At 47.4% G+C, this 21,050-nt stretch overlaps 2 protein-coding genes and 1 non-coding gene across 3 annotated transcripts; 1 reads left to right on the top strand and 2 right to left on the bottom strand.

The window, feature by feature from the left end:
- The first annotated feature begins 1,870 nt into the window (after window positions 1-1,870).
- LOC119285414 (protein MALE DISCOVERER 2-like) lies at window positions 1,871-6,023 on the top strand. The gene is made up of 6 exons (XM_037564683.1): window positions 1,871-2,164; window positions 2,247-2,310; window positions 3,025-3,455; window positions 3,538-3,728; window positions 3,808-3,940; window positions 5,108-6,023. Exons 1-6 carry the CDS (start codon window positions 2,089-2,091, stop codon window positions 5,686-5,688), a joined length of 1,476 nt encoding a protein of 491 aa, XP_037420580.1. The 5' UTR covers window positions 1,871-2,088; the 3' UTR covers window positions 5,689-6,023.
- Window positions 6,024-6,032: 9 nt separating this feature from the next.
- On the bottom strand, window positions 6,033-6,152 carry LOC119290110. The gene has a single exon (XR_005141713.1). It is a non-coding gene; the product is annotated as a U5 spliceosomal RNA (small nuclear RNA).
- Window positions 6,153-6,774: 622 nt separating this feature from the next.
- LOC119285413 (ethylene-overproduction protein 1-like) lies at window positions 6,775-11,133 on the bottom strand. Its single transcript, XM_037564682.1, has 4 exons — window positions 8,839-11,133; window positions 8,218-8,509; window positions 7,827-8,136; window positions 6,775-7,497 (listed from the first exon to the last, which is right to left on the bottom strand). Exons 1-4 carry the CDS (start codon window positions 10,905-10,907, stop codon window positions 7,262-7,264), a joined length of 2,907 nt encoding a protein of 968 aa, XP_037420579.1. The 5' UTR covers window positions 10,908-11,133; the 3' UTR covers window positions 6,775-7,261.
- Window positions 11,134-21,050: the final 9,917 nt, after the last annotated feature.

Below are 21,050 nucleotides of genomic sequence, written 5' to 3'. Positions count from 1 at the left end.
ACGACCCATAAATATCCTTCTGCGTGTGAGCAAATCAGGATTGTCTACATAAGAGGCCAAGATAGAGGGAGATAGTCTTTATTGCCTTTAAGGACTCAAACAACTTAGCCTTAGGCAGTGGCAGAGCTTAGTAAGGGCCAAGGGGGGTCATTACCCTCCCCCCCAACCAAATACATTTCTTTGGGGCATCTCCAATGCAAACCCCTAAATGGACACCGTAAATGTCCTCAGACTGGTCTAGACGTGGTCCACGAACATGACGCGGGAGGGAGTCATCCAACGTTTTTCATAAATTAACCCTCATTTGTTTGCCTTGGAGGGGAGAGAGGTGATTGAGACCATTCATGTGGTTGGATATGTGTGAGTGGTGTGCGGTTGGGAGGACAGAGAGAGGGGGAGAGAAAAGAGAGGAGGACCACTTGGTTGCTTTTTCTTGGTCAAGTGGATGTCCGGGCTCCCACATACCCCCCTGCTTCCGGTTTGCAGGAAACTGGACGTCCGGACCGCAACACGGACCAATAAGGGTCCCCATTGGATCACAAAATTGGTCCGGCATATACATGAGCTTTGAGGGTCTCCTTCGCAGATGCCCTCACATAAAAATATAATATTTAGCACTATTTGGACCAAATTTGACATAATACACTACACTAGCTCTCAACTCTTTTAAGACTCATCCCCCCTCTCAAATCGTGTTAAAGCTCCGCCACTTCCCTTAAAAGGGGAGCAGTCCGTATTCAATAGCTATGGTGCCTTTCTTTTATTTGTTTTGCTTCCGAAAACATCATCTCTTGTAAATATTGTTATATTTGTAGTTCTTCAAAGTGGAAAAGTACACGAAACGAGGACCATTGTCGGGAATCTCACAACAGTTCAACAGTGAGATTCACTTGTGAGCAATGCTTACCATGCACAGACATTTTGAAAGTATATATAAAGTACACGAAACGAGGACCATTGTCGGGAATCTCACAACAGTTCAACAGTGAGATTCACTTGTGAGCAATGCTTACCATGCACAGACATTTTGAAAGTATATATTTTATACGATACATCTTTTTGCAATAAAGGCATGTTTGGTTCCAATAAGTCACCTGACTTATAAGTCAGGTGACTTAAACCAGCGACTTATAAGTCACGTCTGTTTGGTTGTCACCTGACTTATAAGTCACCTAACCACACCTTCCCACCTTATTTTTTTATATAAAGGTGGTGGGACCCACGCAAAAAGGGGTTGGCTTATAAGTTTTAAGTTGGGGTGACTTATAAGTTGAGTCTGTTTGGCAAAATAGGTCACTTTTTTCATTTTTTGACTTATAAGTTGATGACTTATTTGTAATCAAACAGGCCCTAAGTATCCCATGCTTACCATGCATAGACTTTTTGGGAATCGGTGCAGTCAAAATCACACCCATACACTATCAATAAGTATTCGACGTTTAAAATTATCATAACTAGTTTTAGAATAACGATATACTCCCTCCATTCTAAAATTCTTGTCTTAGATTTATCAAAATACGGATATATCAAGTCACGTTTTAGTATTAAATACATCCGTATCTAGACGAATGTAAGACAAGAATTTTAGGACGGAGGGAGTATTTAATAGGACCACAATTTTACAAAAATGCACTCATATGTTTCTTGTATCACATCCATGTGAAAAAATAACGGCCAAAGTTGTTGAGGACGAACGATTATACCCCGAAATGAAGAGGAAGAAAAATCTAGGAAGTTGGTTCCACAATGATGAGCAAGCTGCATTAACTTGCAATCCATACATGTGGAGGATGATTGGATCAACGAACCAAACAATTTTAAAACGGAAGAAAAAAAGAACCAACTAAAAGCTTCTTGTTGTGTGGTCGCCTTCGTGCAGCCTCCCTTTCCCTCTCCTCTCCACCACCTTCGGCTGCCACTTTCGCCGCCTCCACCGCCCTCTTGCCAACCACACCACGTGCCGTCTCTCCTCCGGCATCCCGCCTCCTGTGACCGCCGCCATCCACCTTCCGGATCAGATTTCCTCCCCTCCGACGCCAGCCACTGCGCCTCCACTGCTATTTTCTCGGCCCGTGCAGCGGTTAAGCGATGGAATGGCCGCCGCCCCACAGGCTCCTTCTTCTGTTCCTGCTTGCCTTCTCTTGGCGGCTTGGAGGAGGAGCAGGTTTAGTTCTCTTTTGCTCGAGCTTTGGATTCCTCCGAGTTGTTGGGGTATGCATTTGGGCTTACGGCGTTGCTTGCTGCAGGGATTGGGGGCTTTGGAGTTGGAGCTGAGGAGTTGAGCAGCAATGGAGCTTCTTTTAGTCGTAGGCGAGCTCTCAGATTCTGGAACTGATTCTTTTTTTGGTGCTTGCAGGAAATGGATCGATGTGATTTTGCTATCCAGAGTTTGTGATTTTTTTTTTAGATTGGAACTAGACAACAGGTGTTTTTAGTATTGGCCTATTTACCATTAATGGGCAACAAATGCCACAAATTTAGTAATTTACCAGTTTGGTTGGAACCATCATCTCTTGAGCTCTGAACTAAACTGACATTAGCTATATGCATATAAGCACTGGTGATCTGGTTCCCTAGTGATTATTTTCTTAATAAAAAACTTTTTGCTGCGCTTCTCTTTGCATGTTTATCCACAGAGACAGTTTGCTGGGTGAAGTTCTGCAGTAGTAGCAACTTTTTAGCATTTACATGAATGGTGCCTGTGGTTATTTTAGAAAGCCTTGGATTGTAGTCACGGAGAGATCAGAGATGTGCCACTAGTTTTTTTTTTTTTTTTGAAAGAAAGTGCCACTAGGTTGTTGAGTGAGAGCTTTTTTTCTCACTGAATTTCGATTAACTATTTAAGTATTTTTAAGATAAATACGGTATTGCAGTATATCTCTTATTATATAAATGATCGTATGGATATGGTAGTAAACGAATCAAGGGCAGGTGGTTTTTGTACTTCCATCATCAGAAATGGCAAATATTTATCTTGATAATACATCCCCCAAGTCTTAACTATTTGTTTTCTTGGACTTTCAGAAGAATGCTGCAGATTGGTGGTGAAAACCAAGGTGCCGGGTATCTTTTCTCACATGTACAAGCTCCAACATCAGGACCAGTGTCTGCTCCATCACCCTCAGAATTCATATCATCACCACCAGAAGGTGCACCATCACCATTTTATTCACGACCGACGCCACAGCGATCCCCTTTACGCCATGATCCACCAATAGTCCTTCCACATCCGCTTAAGTTTAAGCCCGCAGCTGGGGGAGCTGGGCATGATCATTCGGTTCAAACTCCATCTCATAAGCATTCCTGGACAACCTATGGTTTAGTTGCAGCAGGGGTTGCTGCTTTCCTTATCATATCAGCATCTGGTGCTCTGTACTGCCGAGCTAAAAAGGTGGGGACTGTGAAACCTTGGGTGACAGGACTTAGCGGACAATTGCAAAAAGCTTTTGTAACAGGTATGCTTTGTTTGTACTTTAACATGTGTGTACCTAGGAGTTTGTTCTGATGTCACATCACAATTTAATCGTGTATTTATAGGTGTACCTGCACTGAAACGATCAGAGCTGGAATCAGCGAGCGAGGATTTCAGCAATATAATCGGCTCCACATCTAGCTGCATGATGTACAAGGGAACTTTATCGAGTGGAGTTGAAATTGCAGTTGCGTCGAGTTTGGTAACGTCTGCAAAGGATTGGACCAAAGAATGTGAATCACAGTACAGGAAAAAGGTACTGTTAAGTTTCCTGCCGCTTGTATAAATGTACACTGTTTAGCTTTTATGTTTGATTCCAATGGTTATGTTTTCAGATCACAACTTTGTCCAAAGTAAACCACAGGAATTTTATGAACTTGCTTGGCTACTGTGAGGAAGCGCATCCTTTTACCAGAGCCATGGTATTTGAATACGCTCCGAATGGGACGCTTTTTGAGTATCTGCATGGTAAGTGTATTCTTAGTTTCTTACCATGATTATATATTTTCCCCCCTTTTCACATATCTGTTCTCTTCACCCTGTAACTACAGAAATTCTTTTATGTGAACATTTGTTAACAACGGTGTAAATCATGATCCCGCAAAATCTTACATAAAAGTTTCTCTGACAAATGAACTATGCGTACCTGTTCAGCAAGCAGATTCTAACTGATAAGGATCCCTATGTTTCCCTTATGAATTAGGAGTATCATATAAAATAAAATAAAAGGGAGAATAAAGAGATACCATTTCCTAAAAAGAGGAGAAGAAAGATAAAAAGGAGTGTGGTCTTATTCAAAGTCAAAGCGCCTGGCAATCTTTAACCAGTGATGTGCTTCATATAATTTCTCACATTATTGAACAACTCAAATTTAACAAAGCTTCCGCGATTTCTAAATAACTTTTTAGATCTCCTTCCCCTAGAACCGTACTTGAGAGTTTCCTGCCTCATATGGCTCAGAATTTGCTACTTATCTTAGGGGCATAATTTGGTTTCTTCGAAGGGGAGCCTTGGCGCCAGTGGCGAATCTAGCAGGACATTGGAGGGTAGGCTTAAAACATAAATTTCCTAAGTCTAATTAGCAAATGCAGTGCAATTGTTGCATGTAAAGCACCAGAATATATTTGTCAAGTGGTATGTTTAGCTTAAATATGATTTTGGAGGGTAGGCTTAAGCCTATTGAAGCCTCCCTAGTGGAATCGCCACTGCTTGGTGCAGTGGTAAAGCTGCTGCCTTGTGACCATGAGGTCACGGGTTCAAGTCATGGAAAGAGTCTCTTGCAGAAATGTAGAGAAAAACTGCGTACAGTAGACCCAAAGTGATAGGACCTTCCCCGGACCCTGCGCAAACGGAGCTACATGCACCTCTTGTCTTAACTGAATTTGATCTCTCGAAAATCAAGCACCTCTTGTTAGTTCAGAAGATAGGAGTATGTGTGCATCAACTACATCAGTTTCTTTTTTCAAAATGGAGGTCGAACCCCCGGCCATCAACTACATAAGTTGTACTGTATCTATTACAAAAGAGATAGCTAGTTTGTTCCTATTAGTACTTCTTAACTGTCAGTCAGTCAGTCGGGCGGTGTATCAACATTATATTTTGACAATGTCTCATCCTCGTCAATCCATGTTGCAGTGAGAGAAGCCGAGAAGCTGGACTGGGTGACGCGGCTGAGGATATGCATGGGGATCGCCTACTGCCTGGAGCACATGCACCAGCTGAACCCACCCGTGGTGCCGAGGAGCTTGGACTCGACGACCATATACCTCACCGACGATTTCGCCGCCAAGGTCTCAGACCTCGAATTCCCAGACGACGGCGCAAAGGGATCATCACCTCGTTCAGCCACATCAGACCTGGAAACCGCGGTGCAGAGATACGGCGTGGTGCTGCTGGAGATACTGACGGGGAGGGTGGCCTGCTCCGACGAGGACGGGCCGCTGGAGCGGTGGGCGTCCCGCTACCTGGACGGCGAGGTGCGGCTGGCGGAGCTGATCGACCCCAGCATCGGCTCCTCCTTCTCCGAGGAGGCCGCGCGCGCGCTGTGCGAGGTGGCGAGGTCCTGCGTCGACCCGGACCCGAAGAGGAGGCCGACGATGGCGGAGGTGGCGGCCCGGCTGCGGGAGGTCACGGCGCTGGGGCCCGACAGGGCCACCCCCAAGGTGTCGCCACTGTGGTGGGCTGAGCTTGAGATCATGTCTTCTTCTGACACCTGAAGTTGTTACTGAAAAAAAGTTGTTTGGTTTGTACTACTGTATTTGTTTGGTTGCTGCTGCTGCTGATCTTGCTTGTTGAATTGGTAGTCAGGCAGAGGGTGTTTGAAGTTTGCTTCAGGATTGCAAATAATCGTACGCAAAGCCCATGAAGCCCAATTTCAAGCGTGAGCCATGCTGTCCAGACCCAAACAAAAGGAAGAATAACAGTTAACTGGAGTCTGGAGGCACGCATGGTAACAGAAAAAACTTACGAACTCTCAATGAAAATGCTAGTAGGAGTACCAATTTGGAGCATGTATGTATTGAAACGCAACAGTTTAAACATTTGGGACCCACATTGTAGGACCTTCTCACAGGGAGAAGGAACCCTCAAAAAATTGGTGTATGCTGCCTGGTGCGGCGAGCCCACGGTATTCTTTAGTAAAAGGCGAAAGAATAGTTCGCTATGTGCTCACCACGCAGCTGCGTGCTCTCTAATGCTGGCACCGGGAGCTGTTTTAAAGAGGCCAGGTGGGACAAGTCTCTAGCGCCTAGCAGTGTGGGACTAAATAAGCTGAAATGCAGTCGCTGAGACACAGCCTGGAGAGTGGCGACTCCTCTGCTTGCTGCTGCCGGGCCTAAATCACTCTTCTTCTTTTTTGCAATCAACCGGGCCCAAAGAGTTTTGCGGGCAAATTTTACGGGATTGACGGATTGTTGCGGCCCAAATCAATGACAAAGGAGTAGTCTCTACCCAGCGGGCAGCGGCGACATGTGATTGATGACTTACAGTGGAGTAAAAACAAGCTTGACAAATATGTTGAGAAGAGAAGGAATGGAGCAAAAACAGTTGATGGTCGTGGTTTTTATGAAGACGAAAACCGGGTGCCTGGCCTGGGCTGGGTAGCAGAATAAGAAAAGCCAGAAAACTGTCTCTTTGGGAATGGAATGGAACAGATGGGTGGCCTGAGCTGGGTGGGGAGCACGCAGACGCAGTGGCCAGCGACAACCAACCAAGCAAATCGTATAGGCTGGGTCGTGGAAAAGCACAACTCTTTATGCACAGATCGTGCCTCCGAATAACACGCCACCAACAGGCAAGGCAAATATATAAATAAAACATTAAGAAAATAGGAGGAAAAAGAATGAGAAAGCATGAGCCTGCCTTGCCGGCTGCTCTGATTAAAGGGCAGCCTGTTCTGTTCTGTTGTGTCGCAGCCCTCTTCCTCTTTTTTCATTCAGCTCTCATCAGACCAACATAGTTCCCTGGAGCCCCTAGTCTTGCTGACGTATACAGTACATACGAAAAATGATGCCATTTTGCCATTTACACGCTTTGCTATTCTTACATTTTTGTTACAGCAACCAAGCTCTCTCATCAACCTCCTGTACGTTACACGCAGAGCTCGACCGACCTTCGCCTCGCCGTTGCATTGCATCGTATGCTTCGCTTACACTCATCGGTCCGTCCGTGCTCTCTTCTGCCCGCCTCGCTCTACATTTTTCTCTCCTTGCTGTGGAAGGGCCAAAATCGCTTCATCATTCAGCTAGCTGATCATCGACGATGGTGGTCGCACGCGCAGGATAGACCCAGCTAGCTCTCGGATTGATGATCAGCCTTGGAGGAAGCCTTGTTGTAGAGCTCCAGGGTGTCTCCGTGCTGCGGGTGCATGCACAGGGCCGCCTCGCAGTCGCGCAGGGTGCTCGCGCTGTCGCCCATCGAGTCCTGGAAGGCCGCGCGGAGGTGGAGCAGCTGGAGGTCCGGCTTGAAAGCCAGCGCCTGAGTCAGCTCCCCGATCGCCTCCTCCTCCTTGTTTTCGTCCATCAGAACTGGGGATCACAGCAAACATGTTATCATCAAGCCATTGAAAAACTCTTCAGACTTTAGCTCTGAACTTCTCTCTATCGGAAAAAATAGCTATGAACTTTTTTAACAATTCACTATCGTCTCCAGACATTAATGAAACCTTAAGATACATGGATAGCTATGAATTCCGCGCATTGTTCTAAACTTAACAGAATGCAAGGCTTCAAAAAATTGTTTAGCATTTTGTGTTGAAAGCTGACACTGCTGTAAAGTTTGTGCACATTAGAATAATGCAAAGCCATCAAGAAGATTCATAGTGCCAGCCATCATATGTTCAGTGCAGTGGACTCACCAGCTGCTCTGTATCTGTAAGGGTAGGTCCTGGTTGGATCCAACAACGTCGCCATATTGAGATCACTTTTCGCAGCGTCCCGCTCGGCATATTCCGACCGTTTCTCATACGCCGAAGCGCTGTTTTTGGCAATCTTTAGGAGCGATGTCATCTCATCAAATGCAGCCTTCTTCCTATTCTTCAAGAAATGGACCCGAGCCAGACCCTGGTGTGCCCGTGTGTGCTTGATGCTCAGTGCTATGCTGTAGCACTCAGTTGCCTCATCCAGCAAATCACAATCCACATATATGCTCCCCATATTGTTGTATGCCTGGAGGATGTCAAACAGCTATTAGCACAAATGATGAACACTTGTCATGGAAAATGAGAAGCGATGATGGATGGTTCTTACTTGCCCCTTCCGTAGGTTGTCAGATGCACAACTGTTAGCATGCTCTAGAAGCTGAACAACAGAAAGCGCAGATTCGACGTCAAGGCTAGAGTCTCCGAGAGCATAAGCCTTTAGGAAGAATGCTTCGAATGATCTTTGGAGACTGAGTGATTGCTCGGCCTTCTCAAGTGCTTCATCGCGATGCCCAGTGTCGTATAAGATCCATCCTTCATATACAAGTCTCTCGTGGTCATGCATCGAACTATTCCGTGCTAATCGCAAACTACGCATAGCAGCCTTCTGACAATTAAGCCTACAATGCATGTGGAAAACAGAAAAATATGTTAAGCTTATGAACTTTGAAAACTACTCCAAGATAGGCAGATACTACTCGTATACTCGTATACTAGATAGTATGAAGATCTAGAAACTGTTGTCGTTTTTGTGAATTTGTTTCTAAGTCGACTAAAATTCCTGCTCTTATGTGTAAAATAAAGCAGTAGGGTATGAAGATCTAGACAGCATAAACTTGATACAAGTAATTATGGAATGAAAGGACTTGATGGGATGTTCTTGCTCAAATTAAGACAATGTAAACTTGTGGAGAAAATTAGCAATTCACAAGTTGGATGCACTGCTCACCTTAACAGGAGTAGCGACTGCCGGAACCGCAAGCTGCTGTTCCCGGGTTCCCTGGCGAGCATCTGCTGGACAACTGCCAGAGAGCCGATGTCGTCCACCCCTGACCACCGGTCGTAGAGCTGCAACCAACAATCCGCCATGTCCCGCTGCTGCACTTGCCCTCGGAGGAGCTCGATCAGCTGCTCCCCGTGCATTTTACCATGGAACATCATGTAGGTCGGATCCAGCGTCAAGATGGCCCTGACATCCCGCACGGCAGCCTCGAAGTCCCCGGCCACAAGGTAGAACCACGCCCGGAGCTCGAGGCAGTCGGTCGCCATCCTGAAGCTGAGCACCTTGTCGATCTCTTCCAGCGCACGCTCCATCTTGTCCTCCTCCAGCAAGGAGGCGGCACGGTACTTGTACGGGTAAGTCAGCGTCGGGTCGAGCTGCGTCGCCGTCCGGAGATCAGCCATCTTCTCCTTCCCCACGCAGTAGACGGCGCGTTCTTGGTACATCCACCCGGCAGGATCGTAGTCCGTGACCACCCTGTTCATCAGCTTGTAGGCCATGTACTTGTGCCCGCACTTGAACTTGGCGCGTGCTACTCCGGCGAGCGAGTACACATGGCCTTCCGCGACAGCCTCCTCGAACCACTCCTGCGCGTCCTTGAACTCGCCGCGCTCCAGCATGACGCACCCGAGCTGGTGCAGTGCCAACTGTTTGTGCCATGGCAACTCTGCGCATTCCCACAGCCGCTCCAGGAGCATCACCGTGGTGTTGGACCTCATGTCCTCCTCCATGGCGACGTACGAGAGGAAGTAGTAGAGCGCGAAGGACGCGTTCCCGGCGGCGTCCAGGCGCTCCCTGCCCTCCGGGCTGCAGAGCAGACGCGCCACCTCGGGGTGGGACAGCGACTTGGGGAGCTCCCGCAGGAAGGCCTGGAGGCAGGTGGCGACGAGGAGATGGGCGGCCTCCTCGAGGCCGAGGTCGATGAGGGAGAGGGCTTCGTCCACGCCGCGCACCATGGAGGCGAGCTTGTTGTCGCAGGCGACCTTGAGGCCATCGCAGCAGAACTTGTTGGCGAAGGCGAGGAGCTCGAGGATGGTGTCCGGAGGGAAGTCGTCGAGGCGGCCGTGTCGGCTGTAGGCGGCGACGGCGCGCATGCCACGCGCCGAGATGCCGTCGCGGCTGAAGTCAATGTGGTCGCGGCGCGCCTCGGCGAACCCGCCGTAGAGGAGCGTGTTGAGCGGCTTCGCTAGCGCGGCGATGCAGGAACGCTCGCACGCCACCTCCTCCTGGCCGATGACGAACCACAAGTCATTGGTCTCATCCTCTTCATCATCATCATCTTCCTCGCTCTCATCGAAGGCGATCGATGCGTTGCGCCTCAAGATTGTGTCGCGCCTCAAGCGCGGAGGGCGAGGGGGAGGAGGGGGAGTGCGGCGGCAGGGGCAGACGGGATCCACGCCGGAGGACTCCGTGGCGAAGACCGCGGAGCGGGGGCACTCGAGGAGCGGGGTCGTCGGGCCGCAGGGATCGAGAGGCGGCGGCATCGGGTCGAACTCGTCCTCCCGGCGCTCGTGCCGAAGCCAGGCGGCGAGCACGACGCGGCGGTGCGAGTCGGTGGCGTGGACGCGCGCGGCACGGAGCGCTCGGCGCAGCAGCCGGGGGTCCCCGAGCGCGTGGAACAGCGCGTGCTGCTCCAGGTACACATCGCAGAGGTCGTCGCCTTTCCTCTCGGCCGACGACATCCTCCGGAACGACGCCGCGAGCGCCGAGACGTGGTCAACGGGGCGAAGGCACGCGTCGAGCGCCGGCTCGAGCGCGGCGGCCGCCGGGAGGCCGCAGGGGAGGGTCGAGTCGGAAGAGAAGGCCCCCGAAGTGGCGGGCGCGTGCGGGTAGCAGAGCGACGCGGACATCAGGGAGACGCTGCGCGGCGGCGGCAGCGGGAGAAGCTTGGCCCCGCCCCCTCCATCCCCGGAGCCGCCGGACGTGGAGGCCGCGGAGTTGAAGGGGTAGATTTGCGCGGCCTTGCACCCCTCGATCAGCTTGAGGCTCCGTATGGTGGTCAAGAAGTTGTTGGTCATAATGCCGCGCCGCGCCTCGCTCCTCCTGCGGCTGCCGGGTTATTGGACGGCGGCGATCATGTCAGAATGGGGGTGGGGGGATTTTCGGCGGAACGGCCGGAGCGCGCCTCGCCTCCGCCCTTCCGCGCGGCCGCGCCTTCCCGCCGTGCGCTTGCGGGTCGCGCTGTGCCTACGGTTGGTTGGTTAATGCCGCTGGCTTGGGAGGGCGGCGGGGGAGGGAGGATCGATCGGGTCGGGTCGGGTGCGGAGGAGGGGAGGGCCGGGGATGAAGCGGAGGGGCGCGAGAGTCGGGTGGGTCTCCCTCCCGCTGTCACCACCGTCCGCTGCGCTGCACGAACAAAATTGGATCCTTCGCGTTTAATTTTTCTCCGACCCATGCTTTGCTTGAAATGTTCGTATACTATTCTTCTTCACAAACAGTGGATGATTTGTTATTAGTGCACAGTTTGTGATTATTGTGCTGTGTTAGTGTTATTTTTTAGGGCTGTTGACTGGTGTGATTTTTTGGTTGCGTTGTTTCCTTTCGAAAGACAGTAGGTGATTTTTTTTTGAAAGGCAAAAATGCATATTAAAGTCGATCAGCCCTACAAGGCCATTCATATAAAAACCTGAAACTCCACAACCTTCTTTAGTGAATTAACGGTGTCTTCTTCCTGCTCTCGCACTCATCGATAACGTGTCGTGAGTGAAGCTCGGTGCCATCTCTAAACCTCCAAAACACCATCGCAACTGGGAAAAAAATTGTTGACGTAGGAGTCTGGAACTCACCGGTCAGAGCCAAAAAATGTTGACAACAATGCTCTGGAAACATATAACCGCCCCGAAGGAGACGGTGAAAAGGGATGGAAGACAACTCCAGATCCGATAAGATAGATTCGAGGGAGACATGACCTCATAAGACTCCCTCGACAACACCAATGTTGGTCGAATATTGTCGGTCAAAGAAAGAGTCGGAGGATTGTTTCCTCTCAGCTAGAAAAGTGCTGGACCCCAAATGCAAGGGTTTGTAGAAAGCAACAATTTCTCTTAAAGTGGATGATCTTAAAGTTTATCGAACCAGTGAGTTTGCTAAGTGGCCAATGATATCACAAATACAAAACTGCCTTTGCCTCCAAGAAAACTAGTAAGATTGCCAGTCTTGCTAGCCTTACTCGTGTTGGGGCTGGACAACAACAATGTGCTGCACAAATTCACTGACACGGCAAGTATGCACACTACACAGTCCCCTCCACTTGTGATGAACTTTAAGTTCAACCAACAAGTAAGCAAAGGAATAAAACAAGCAACATATACCTGTGACACAAGATTTAACGTGGAAAAACCTCTTCAACCTGAGGAGTGAAAAACTACGGTTGTGGACCGACCGGTCCACACAACTTCACTATGAGAATGATGAGTGCAAAGTTTTCTCTAAAACCTCTAGAGAGATTTACGCACACTCTCCACGTTGCCAACTAGCAACAACAACAACGACAACACAAAAGGCAAGATTTCAGCAAAGCAAAGTTTACTCATTTAGTGTTTTGCAAACTTCTCTTAAATCGCTAAACCAAACAACACTAAATATGGCAGACAAGTATACACACGAGGTACTGAGATCCTCTCAGAATTTCAGCTCAACCGTACACTGTTTGCCTATCCAAACTATTCATTTCCCAAAACTACTCTGTTATGAAACTGCAGCAATCCGAGGTGACAAAACCACCCCAAATCTAATGCTCCACTGACCCAATCATCAAACCAGTTAAACAGATCAAAGTACGGAATGAGCTCATCAAGTTTGGTGCCAATTCAAGCATGTTTGAGCCTCCAATCACCAGTTTGAACACCGTCTAGCTAGATGCAGCAAATCTGGACAAAACCTCCACTTCTTCTTCCTCTCTTCTCTCGGTTTGTATTCCGCTCTTGTGTGTTCTCTCAGTCTCATAATGGAAGCCACGCACCAGCAAGGGTGGAGTGGCTAGGGTTTTCTCCTTGCCTCCCTACATTAGGAAGCACTCACAACCATTGGATACACCGAAGATCAACAGCTCGCGCATGTTGGACTTTTGGGCTGATGTTGGGCTAGCAACACACCTTCATGTGGAGGGACATAGTCTAACAACTAAGTGTAAGGACAAAATGCAAGTGTGTATGAAAGATTGATTGCAAATAAAAAGTAGAAAAAAGAATTATAAAGAGTGTTTGATCGAGGTTGGAAGAACTAGGAATCGATAGGTTAACTAGTGGTTTCTCCCCAAAAGATGGCATGGTTTGGTGAACAAAACTACATTTATGCATAGGTTAAATTGTAGTTTTTATGACTATGACTATACATGGCATAAGTACGTATGAGCATCACAGCCAAACATCTAGAGACCATTATCCAGCTACATCTATAGCTAATACTCCACTTAAGACCGCTACTCACATGCATCCTAAAATATTAAGTAACAAAATAGAGTATTGCAATAAGCATGATGACATGAAGTAGATGATATATTTTATTCACCCTACATTCAAAGGACAAGTATGCAATCACCTTCCATATATAGTGGCATGATGTCTACTACGCAACTTTATTCTTGTAGCCACGTACTGGGCCTCCAAGCGCAGAGTTTTATAGGACAGTAGCAATTTTCCCTCAAGTGGATGACCTAAGAGCATCTCTAACAGCCGCGGAACACGCGGCGCGCTAAAAAGTAGTTTGCGGCGCGCCCATCGCCAGGTTTGGCGCGGCGTACAACGCTGGCTCCAGCAGCCACGCTAAAATACAGCACGCGCGCTAAAATGCAGCATGCGCAAGGAGCCCATATTTGTTGGGCCCCGCGCATATCCATATTTGTTGCATTTTGGACACAAAATAAATTTCACATAGATATAAAAAAACGATACAAAAATATTTTACATAGTTCATAGCATAATAGATAAACAAGTTCATAGCATAGATAGATAAAACCGAACTACGGTGCAACTACATAAAATTAAACTACGGTGCAACTAGATAAAACTACGGTGCAGCTAGAACTGCTCCGAGTCCTCATCATCATCCTCATCCTCGGAGGTGTTGTCCAAGGTATCGATCCATATATCCTCCCAACATTCGTCGTCTGACGTGAAGATCGACCTCCCACCTGCTTCAATGATATCGCCAAAGCCTTCCGCCAACATCGGTCCGCCCGCTCTGCGCGGCGCCTTGCTGTCCTCTCCGCCCAGTAGGCGCGCTCGTTGGCGACGTCCGCCGGGTGGCGTCGGCGCCACTCCGCCATGGCTCGCTCGTCCTCCTCGGCGACGAGGAGGCGGCGCTGCAGCCGAATGTGGTTCGCACGGTCCTGGTCCGTGATCAGACGAGGCGGAGGGGCGACAGCCTGCGCCTGTCCGTGCATGTGGACGTCACGGAAGTTCATCTGCGACGGAGGCCTCTCTAGGCGCCACGCCGCCACGTCGTACGCACGGGCCACCTCGTGCGCGGTCCGGAACGTACCGAGGCCGAGCCGGAAGTCGCCGGACCGGATCTCGGTGGAGTACCAGCTGTTGGGGCGCTCGCAGACACCACGGTAGCCTGAAGATCTATGGCGGTGCGGCAGCATGGTGGCGCGGTGGTGGCGGGGCGCTGGAAGCGGCGAGGAAGAGGTGTAAGCGGCGAGGTGGCGAGGGGATGGGTGTGTGGCAGTGTGGTGGAGCGCGTGGCGAGCGCCGCATTTTATAGGCACGCGCGAAGCGGCGCGCCAAATCTACCGCGCGAGCGCAATCGCTTCCCGCACGCGGTAGTTTCCCGTCTCCGCTGGAGCGCGTGAAAACTTACCGCGCACGCTAAAATGCCAGTTAACTCCGCGTGCGCGTCTTTTGGCGCATCCGTTGGAGATGCTCTAAGGTTTATCAATCCGTGAGAGGGATAGGATGAAGATGGTCTCTCTCAAATGACCCTGCAACCAAATATAAGAAATCTCTTGTGTCCCCAACACACCCAATACAATGGCAAATTGTATAGGCGCACTAGTTCGGCGAAGAGATGGTAATAAAAGTGTAATATGGATGGTAGAAATATATTTTTATAAACTGAATAAATAAAAACAACAAGGTAGCAAACAGTAAACCAACACAAAAACGGTATTGCAATGCTTAGAAATGAGGCCTAGGGTCCGTACTTTCGCTAGTGCAATCTCTCAACAATGCCAACATAGTTGGATCATATAATTATCCCTCAAAGTGCAACAAAGAATCACTCCCGAGTTCCTATTAGTGGAGAACAAAAGATAGAAATTGTTTGTAGGGTACGAGACCACCTCAAAGCTATTCTTTCCGCTCGATCTATTCAAGAGTTCGTACTAAAATAACGTAAAGCTATTTTTTTCCGTTCGGTCTATCCTAGAGTTCGTACTAGAATAACACCAAAGCATATTCATATTCATAATACTCAATTCACACAAAGAACTACAAAGAGACCCCAAAGTTTCTATCGGAGAAAGGATAATAAAACGTGCATCAATACCTATGCATAGATTACCCCAATATCGCGGGAATCCGCAAGTTGAGTGCCATAACGTATATTGAGTGAATCAATATGATACCCCATTTGTCACCTCAAGTATTCATACCGCAAGACATACATCATGTGTTCCCAAATCTGAACATTCAATCCGACATGACAAAACTTCAAAGGGTAAAGATTCAATTCATCACGACAAGAGTATAGAGGGGAGAAACATCATATGATCCATCTATGCTAACAAAGCCCATGATATAGATCACGAGAGAGAGATATATTAAACACATAGCTACTGGTACAAACCATCAGCCCCGAGGGTGGACTATGATAAGTCTCCAATGTATCTATAATTTTTTATTGTTCCATACTATTATATTATCTGTTTTGGATGTTAATGGGCTTTATTTTACACTTTTATACTATTTTTGGGACTAACCTACTAACCCAAGGCCCAATGCAAATTGTTGTTTTTTTTGCCTATTTTAGTGTTTCGCAGAAAAGGAATATCAAACAGAGTCCAAACGGAATGAAACCTTCGGGAGCGTGATTTTTGGAACAAACGTGATCCAAGAGGACTTGGAGTGGACGTCAAGAAATGAACAAGGTGTCCACGAGGCAGGGGGCGCGCCTACCCCCCTGGGCGCGCCCTCCCCCTCGTGGGCCCCTCGTGGCTCAACCGACCTACTTCTTCCTCCTATATATGTTCACATACCCCGAAAACATCCAGGAGCACCACGAAACCCTATTTCCACCGCCGCAACTTTCTGTACCCAAGAGATCCCATCTTGGGGCCTTTTCCGAAGCTCCGCCGGAGAGGGCATCGATCACGGAGGGCCTCTACATCAACTACATGACCCCTTCGATGATGTGTGAGTAGTTTACTTTAGACCTTCGGGTCCATAGTTATTAGCTAGTGAAGGAAATATGCCCTAGAGGCAATAATAAAGTTATTATTTATTTCCTCATATCATGATAAATGTTTATTATTCATGCTAGAATTGTATTAACCGGAAACATGATACATGTGTGAATACATAGACAAACAGAGTGTCACTAGTATGCCTCTACTTGACTAGCTCGTTGATCAAAGATGGTTATGTTTCCTAGTCATGGACAAAGAGTTGTCAGTTGATTAACAGGATCACATCATTAGGAGAATGATGTGATTGACTTGACCCATTCCGTTAGCTTAGCACTTGATCGTTTAGTTTGTTGCTATTGCTTTCTTCATGACTTATACATGTTCCTATGACTATGAGATTATGCAACTCCCGTTTACCGGAGGAACACTTTGTGTTCTACCAAACGTCACAACGTAACTGGGTGATTATAAAGGTGCTCTACAGGTGTCTCCGAAGGTACTTGTTGGGTTGGTGTATTTCGAGATTAGGATTTGTCACTCCGATTGTTGGAGAGGTATCTCTAGGCCCACTCGGTAATACACATCACTTAAGCCTTGCAAGCATTGCAACTAATGAGTTAATTGCGAGATGATGTGTTACGGAACGAGTAAAGAGACTTGCCGGTAACGAGATTGAACTAGGTATTGAGATACCGACGATCGAATCTCGGGCAAGTAACATGCCGATGACAAAGGGAACAACGTATGTTGTTATGCGGTTTGACCGATAAAGATCTTCGTAGAATATGTAGGAGCCAATATGAGCATCCAGGTTCCGCTATTGGTTATTGACCGGAGACGTGTCTCGGTCATGTTTACATAGTTCTCGAACCCGTAGGGTCCGCACGCTTAAAGTTCGATGACGGTTATATTATGAGTTTATGGTTTTTGATGTACCAAAGGTAGTTCGGAGTCCCGGATGTGATCACGGACATGACGGGGAGTCTAGAAATGGTCGAGACATAAAGATCGATATATTGGATGACTATGTTCAGACACCAGAATGGTTTCGAAGAGTTTCGGGCATATACCGTAGTACCGGGGGGTTACCGGAACCCCCCGGGGAGACTAATGGGCCTATTGGGCCCTAATGGAGAAGAGGAGGGGCGGCCAAGGGCAGCCGCGCGCCCCCTCCCCCCCAGTCTGAATTGGACAAGGATGGGGGGCGGCGCCCCCCTTTCCTTTCCCCCCCTCTCTCCTTCCCTCTCGTCTCCTACTCTCACATGGAAAAGGGGGAGTCCTACTCCAAGTGGGAGTAGGACTCCTCATGGGGCGCGCCTAGGGTGGCCGGCCCCCTCCTTCTCCTCCACTCCTTTATATACGGGGAGGGAGGCACCCCTTGGAGACACAACAATTGATCTCTTGGATCTTTTAGCCGTGTGCGATGCCCCTCTCCACCATAGTCCACCTCGATAATATCGTAGCAGTGCTTAGGCGAAGCCCTGCGACGACAGAACATCAACATCATCACCACACCGTCGTGCTGACGAAACACTCCCTCAAAGCTCGGCTGGATCAGAGTTCGAGGGACGTCATTGAGTTGAACGTGTGTAGAACTCGGAGGTGCCATATGTTTGGTACTTGATCGGTCGGATCGTGAAGACGTACGACTACATCAACCGCGTTGTGCTAACGCTTCCACTTTCGGTCTACAAGGGTACGTGGACACACTCTCCCCTCTCGTTGCTATGCATCACCATGATCTTGCGTGTGCGTAGGATTTTTTTTGAAATTACTACGTTCCCCAATAGTGGCATCCGAGCCTGGTTTTATGCATTGATGTTATATGCACGAGTAGAACACAAGTGAGTTGTGGGTGATACAAGTCATACTGCTTACCAGCATGTCATACTTTGGTTCGGCGGTATTGTTGGATGAAGCGGCCCGGACCGACATTACGCGTACGCTTACGCAAGACTGGTTCTATTGACGTGCTTTGCACACAGGTGGCTGGCGGGTGTCAGTTTCTCCAACTTTAGTTGAAGCGAGTGTGGCTACGCCCGGTCCTTGAGAAGGTTAAAACAACACTAACTTGACGAACTATCGTTGTGGTTTTGATGCGTAGGTAAGAACGGTTCTTGCTCAGCCCGTAGCAGCCACATAAAACTTGCAACAACAAAGTAGAGGACGTCTAACTTGTTTTTGCAAGGCATGTTGTGATGTGATATGGTCAAGACATGATGCTATATTTTATTGTATGAGATGATCATGTTTTGTAACCGAGTTATCGGCAACTGGCAGGAGCCATATGGTTGTCGCTTTATTGTATGCAATGCAATCGCCCTGTAATTGCTTTACTTTATCACTAAGCGGTAGCAATAGTCGTAGAAGCAATAGTTGGCGAGACGACAACGATGCTACGATGGAGATCAAGGTGTCGTGCTAGTGACGATGGTGATCATGACGGTGCTTCGGAGATGGAGATCACAAGCACAAGATGATGATGTCCATATCATATCACTTATATTGATTGCATGTGATGTTTATCTTTTATGCATCTTATTTTGCTTTGATTGGCGGTAGCATTATAAGATGATCTCTCACTAAATTTCAAGATAAAAGTGTTCTCTCTGAGTATGCACCGTTGCCAAAGTTCGTCGTGCCCAGATACCACGTGATGATCGGGTGTGATAAGCTCTACGTTCATCTACAACGGGTGCAAGCCAGTTTTGCACACGCAGAATACTCAGGTTAAACTTGACAAGCCTAGCATATGCAGATATGGCCTCAGAACACTGAGACCGAAAGGTCGAGCGTGAATCATATCGTAGATATGATCAACATAATGATGTTCACCATTTCACGTGATGATCGGTTATGGTTTAGTTGATTTGGATCATGTGATCACTTAGATGATTAGAGAGATGTCTATCTAAGTGGGAGTTCTTAAGTAATATGATTAATTGAACTTAAATTTATCATGAACTTAGTACCTGATAGTATTTTGCATGTCTATGTTTGTTGTAGATAGATGGCTCGAGCTGTTGTTCCGTTGAATTTTAATGCGTTCCTTGAGAAAGCAAATTTGAAATATGATGGTAGCAATTACACGGACTGGGTCCTTAACTTGAGGATTATCCTCATTGCTACACAGAAGAATTGCGTCCTGGAAGCATCGCTAAGTGCCAAACCTGTTGCAGGAGCAACACCAGATATTATGAACATCTGGCAGAGCAAAGCTGATGACTACTCGATAGTTCAGTGTGCCATGCTTTACGGCTTAGAACCAGGACTTCAACGATGCTTTGAACATCACGGAGCATATGAGATGTTCCAGGAGTTGAAGTTAATATTTCAAGCAAATGCCCGGATTGAGAGATATGAAGTCTCCAATAAGTTCTATAGCCGCAAGATGGAGGAGAATAGTTCTGTCAGTGAGCATATACTCAAAATGTCTGGGTATCATAATCACTTGACTCAACTGGGACTTAATCCTCTTGTTGATAGTGTCGTTGACAGAGTTCTTCAATCACTGCCACCAAGCTACAAAAGCTTCATGATGAACTATAATATGCAAGGGATGAATAAGACAATTCCCGAGCTCTTCGCAATGCTAAAGGCTGCGGAGGTAGAAATCAAAAAGGAGCATTAAGTGCTGATGGTCAATAAGACCGCCAGTTTCAAGAAAAAGGGCAAAGGGAAGAAGAAGGGGAACTTCAAGAAGAAGAACAAACAAGTTGCTGCTCAGAAGAAGAAACCCAAGTCTAGACCTAAGCCTGAGACTGAGTGCTTCTACTGCAAACAGACTGGTCACTGGAAGCGGAACTGCCCCAAGTATTTGGCGGATAAGAAGGATGACAAGGTGAACAAAGGTATATGTGATATACATGTTATTGATGTGTACCTTACCAGAGCTCGCAGTAGCACCTGGGTATTTGATACTGGTTCTGTTGCTAATATTTGCAACTCGAAACAAGGACTACGGATTAAGCGAACACTGGCTAAGGACGAGGTGACGATGCGCGTGGGAAATGGTTCCAAAGTGGATGTGATCGCCGTCGGCACGCTACCTCTACATCTACCTTCGGGATTAGTTTTAGACCTAAATAATTGTTATTTGGTGCCAGCGTTGAGCATGAACATTATATCTGGATCTTGTTTAATGCGAGACGGTTATTCATTTAAATCTGAGAATAATGGTTGTTCTATTTATATGAGTAATATCTTTTATGGTCATGCACCCTTAAAGAGTGGTCTATTTTTGATGAATCTCGATAGTAGTGATACACATATTCATAATGTTGAAGCCAAAAGATGCAGAGTTCATAATGATAGTGCAACTTATTTGTGGCACTGCCGTTTGGTTCATATTGCTATAAAACGCATGAAGAAACTCCATACTGATGGACTTTTGGAATCACTTGATTATGAATCACTTGGTACTTGTGAACCATGCCTCATGGGCAAGATGACTAAAACGTCGTTCTTCGGAACAATGGAGCGAGCAACTAATTTGTTGGAGATCATACATACTGATGTATGTGGTCCATTGAATGTTGAGGCTCGCGGCGGGTATCGTTATTTTCTCACCTTCACAGATGATTGAAGCAGATATGGGTCTATCTACTTAATGAAACATAAGTCTGAAACATTTGAAAAGTTCAAAGAATTTCAGAGTGAAGTTGAAAATCATCGTAACAAAAAATAAAGTTTCTACGATCTGATCGTGGAGGAGAATATTTGAGTTACGAGTTTGGTCTACATTTGAAACAATGTGAAATAGTATCACAACTCACGCCACCCGGAACACCACAGTGTAATGGTGTGTCCAAAC

Source organism: Triticum dicoccoides, chromosome 4A, assembly GCF_002162155.2.
Source record: "Triticum dicoccoides isolate Atlit2015 ecotype Zavitan chromosome 4A, WEW_v2.0, whole genome shotgun sequence".
Taxonomy (NCBI): Eukaryota; Viridiplantae; Streptophyta; class Magnoliopsida; order Poales; family Poaceae; genus Triticum; species Triticum dicoccoides.
This window is presented reverse-complemented; position numbering and strand designations above follow the sequence as displayed.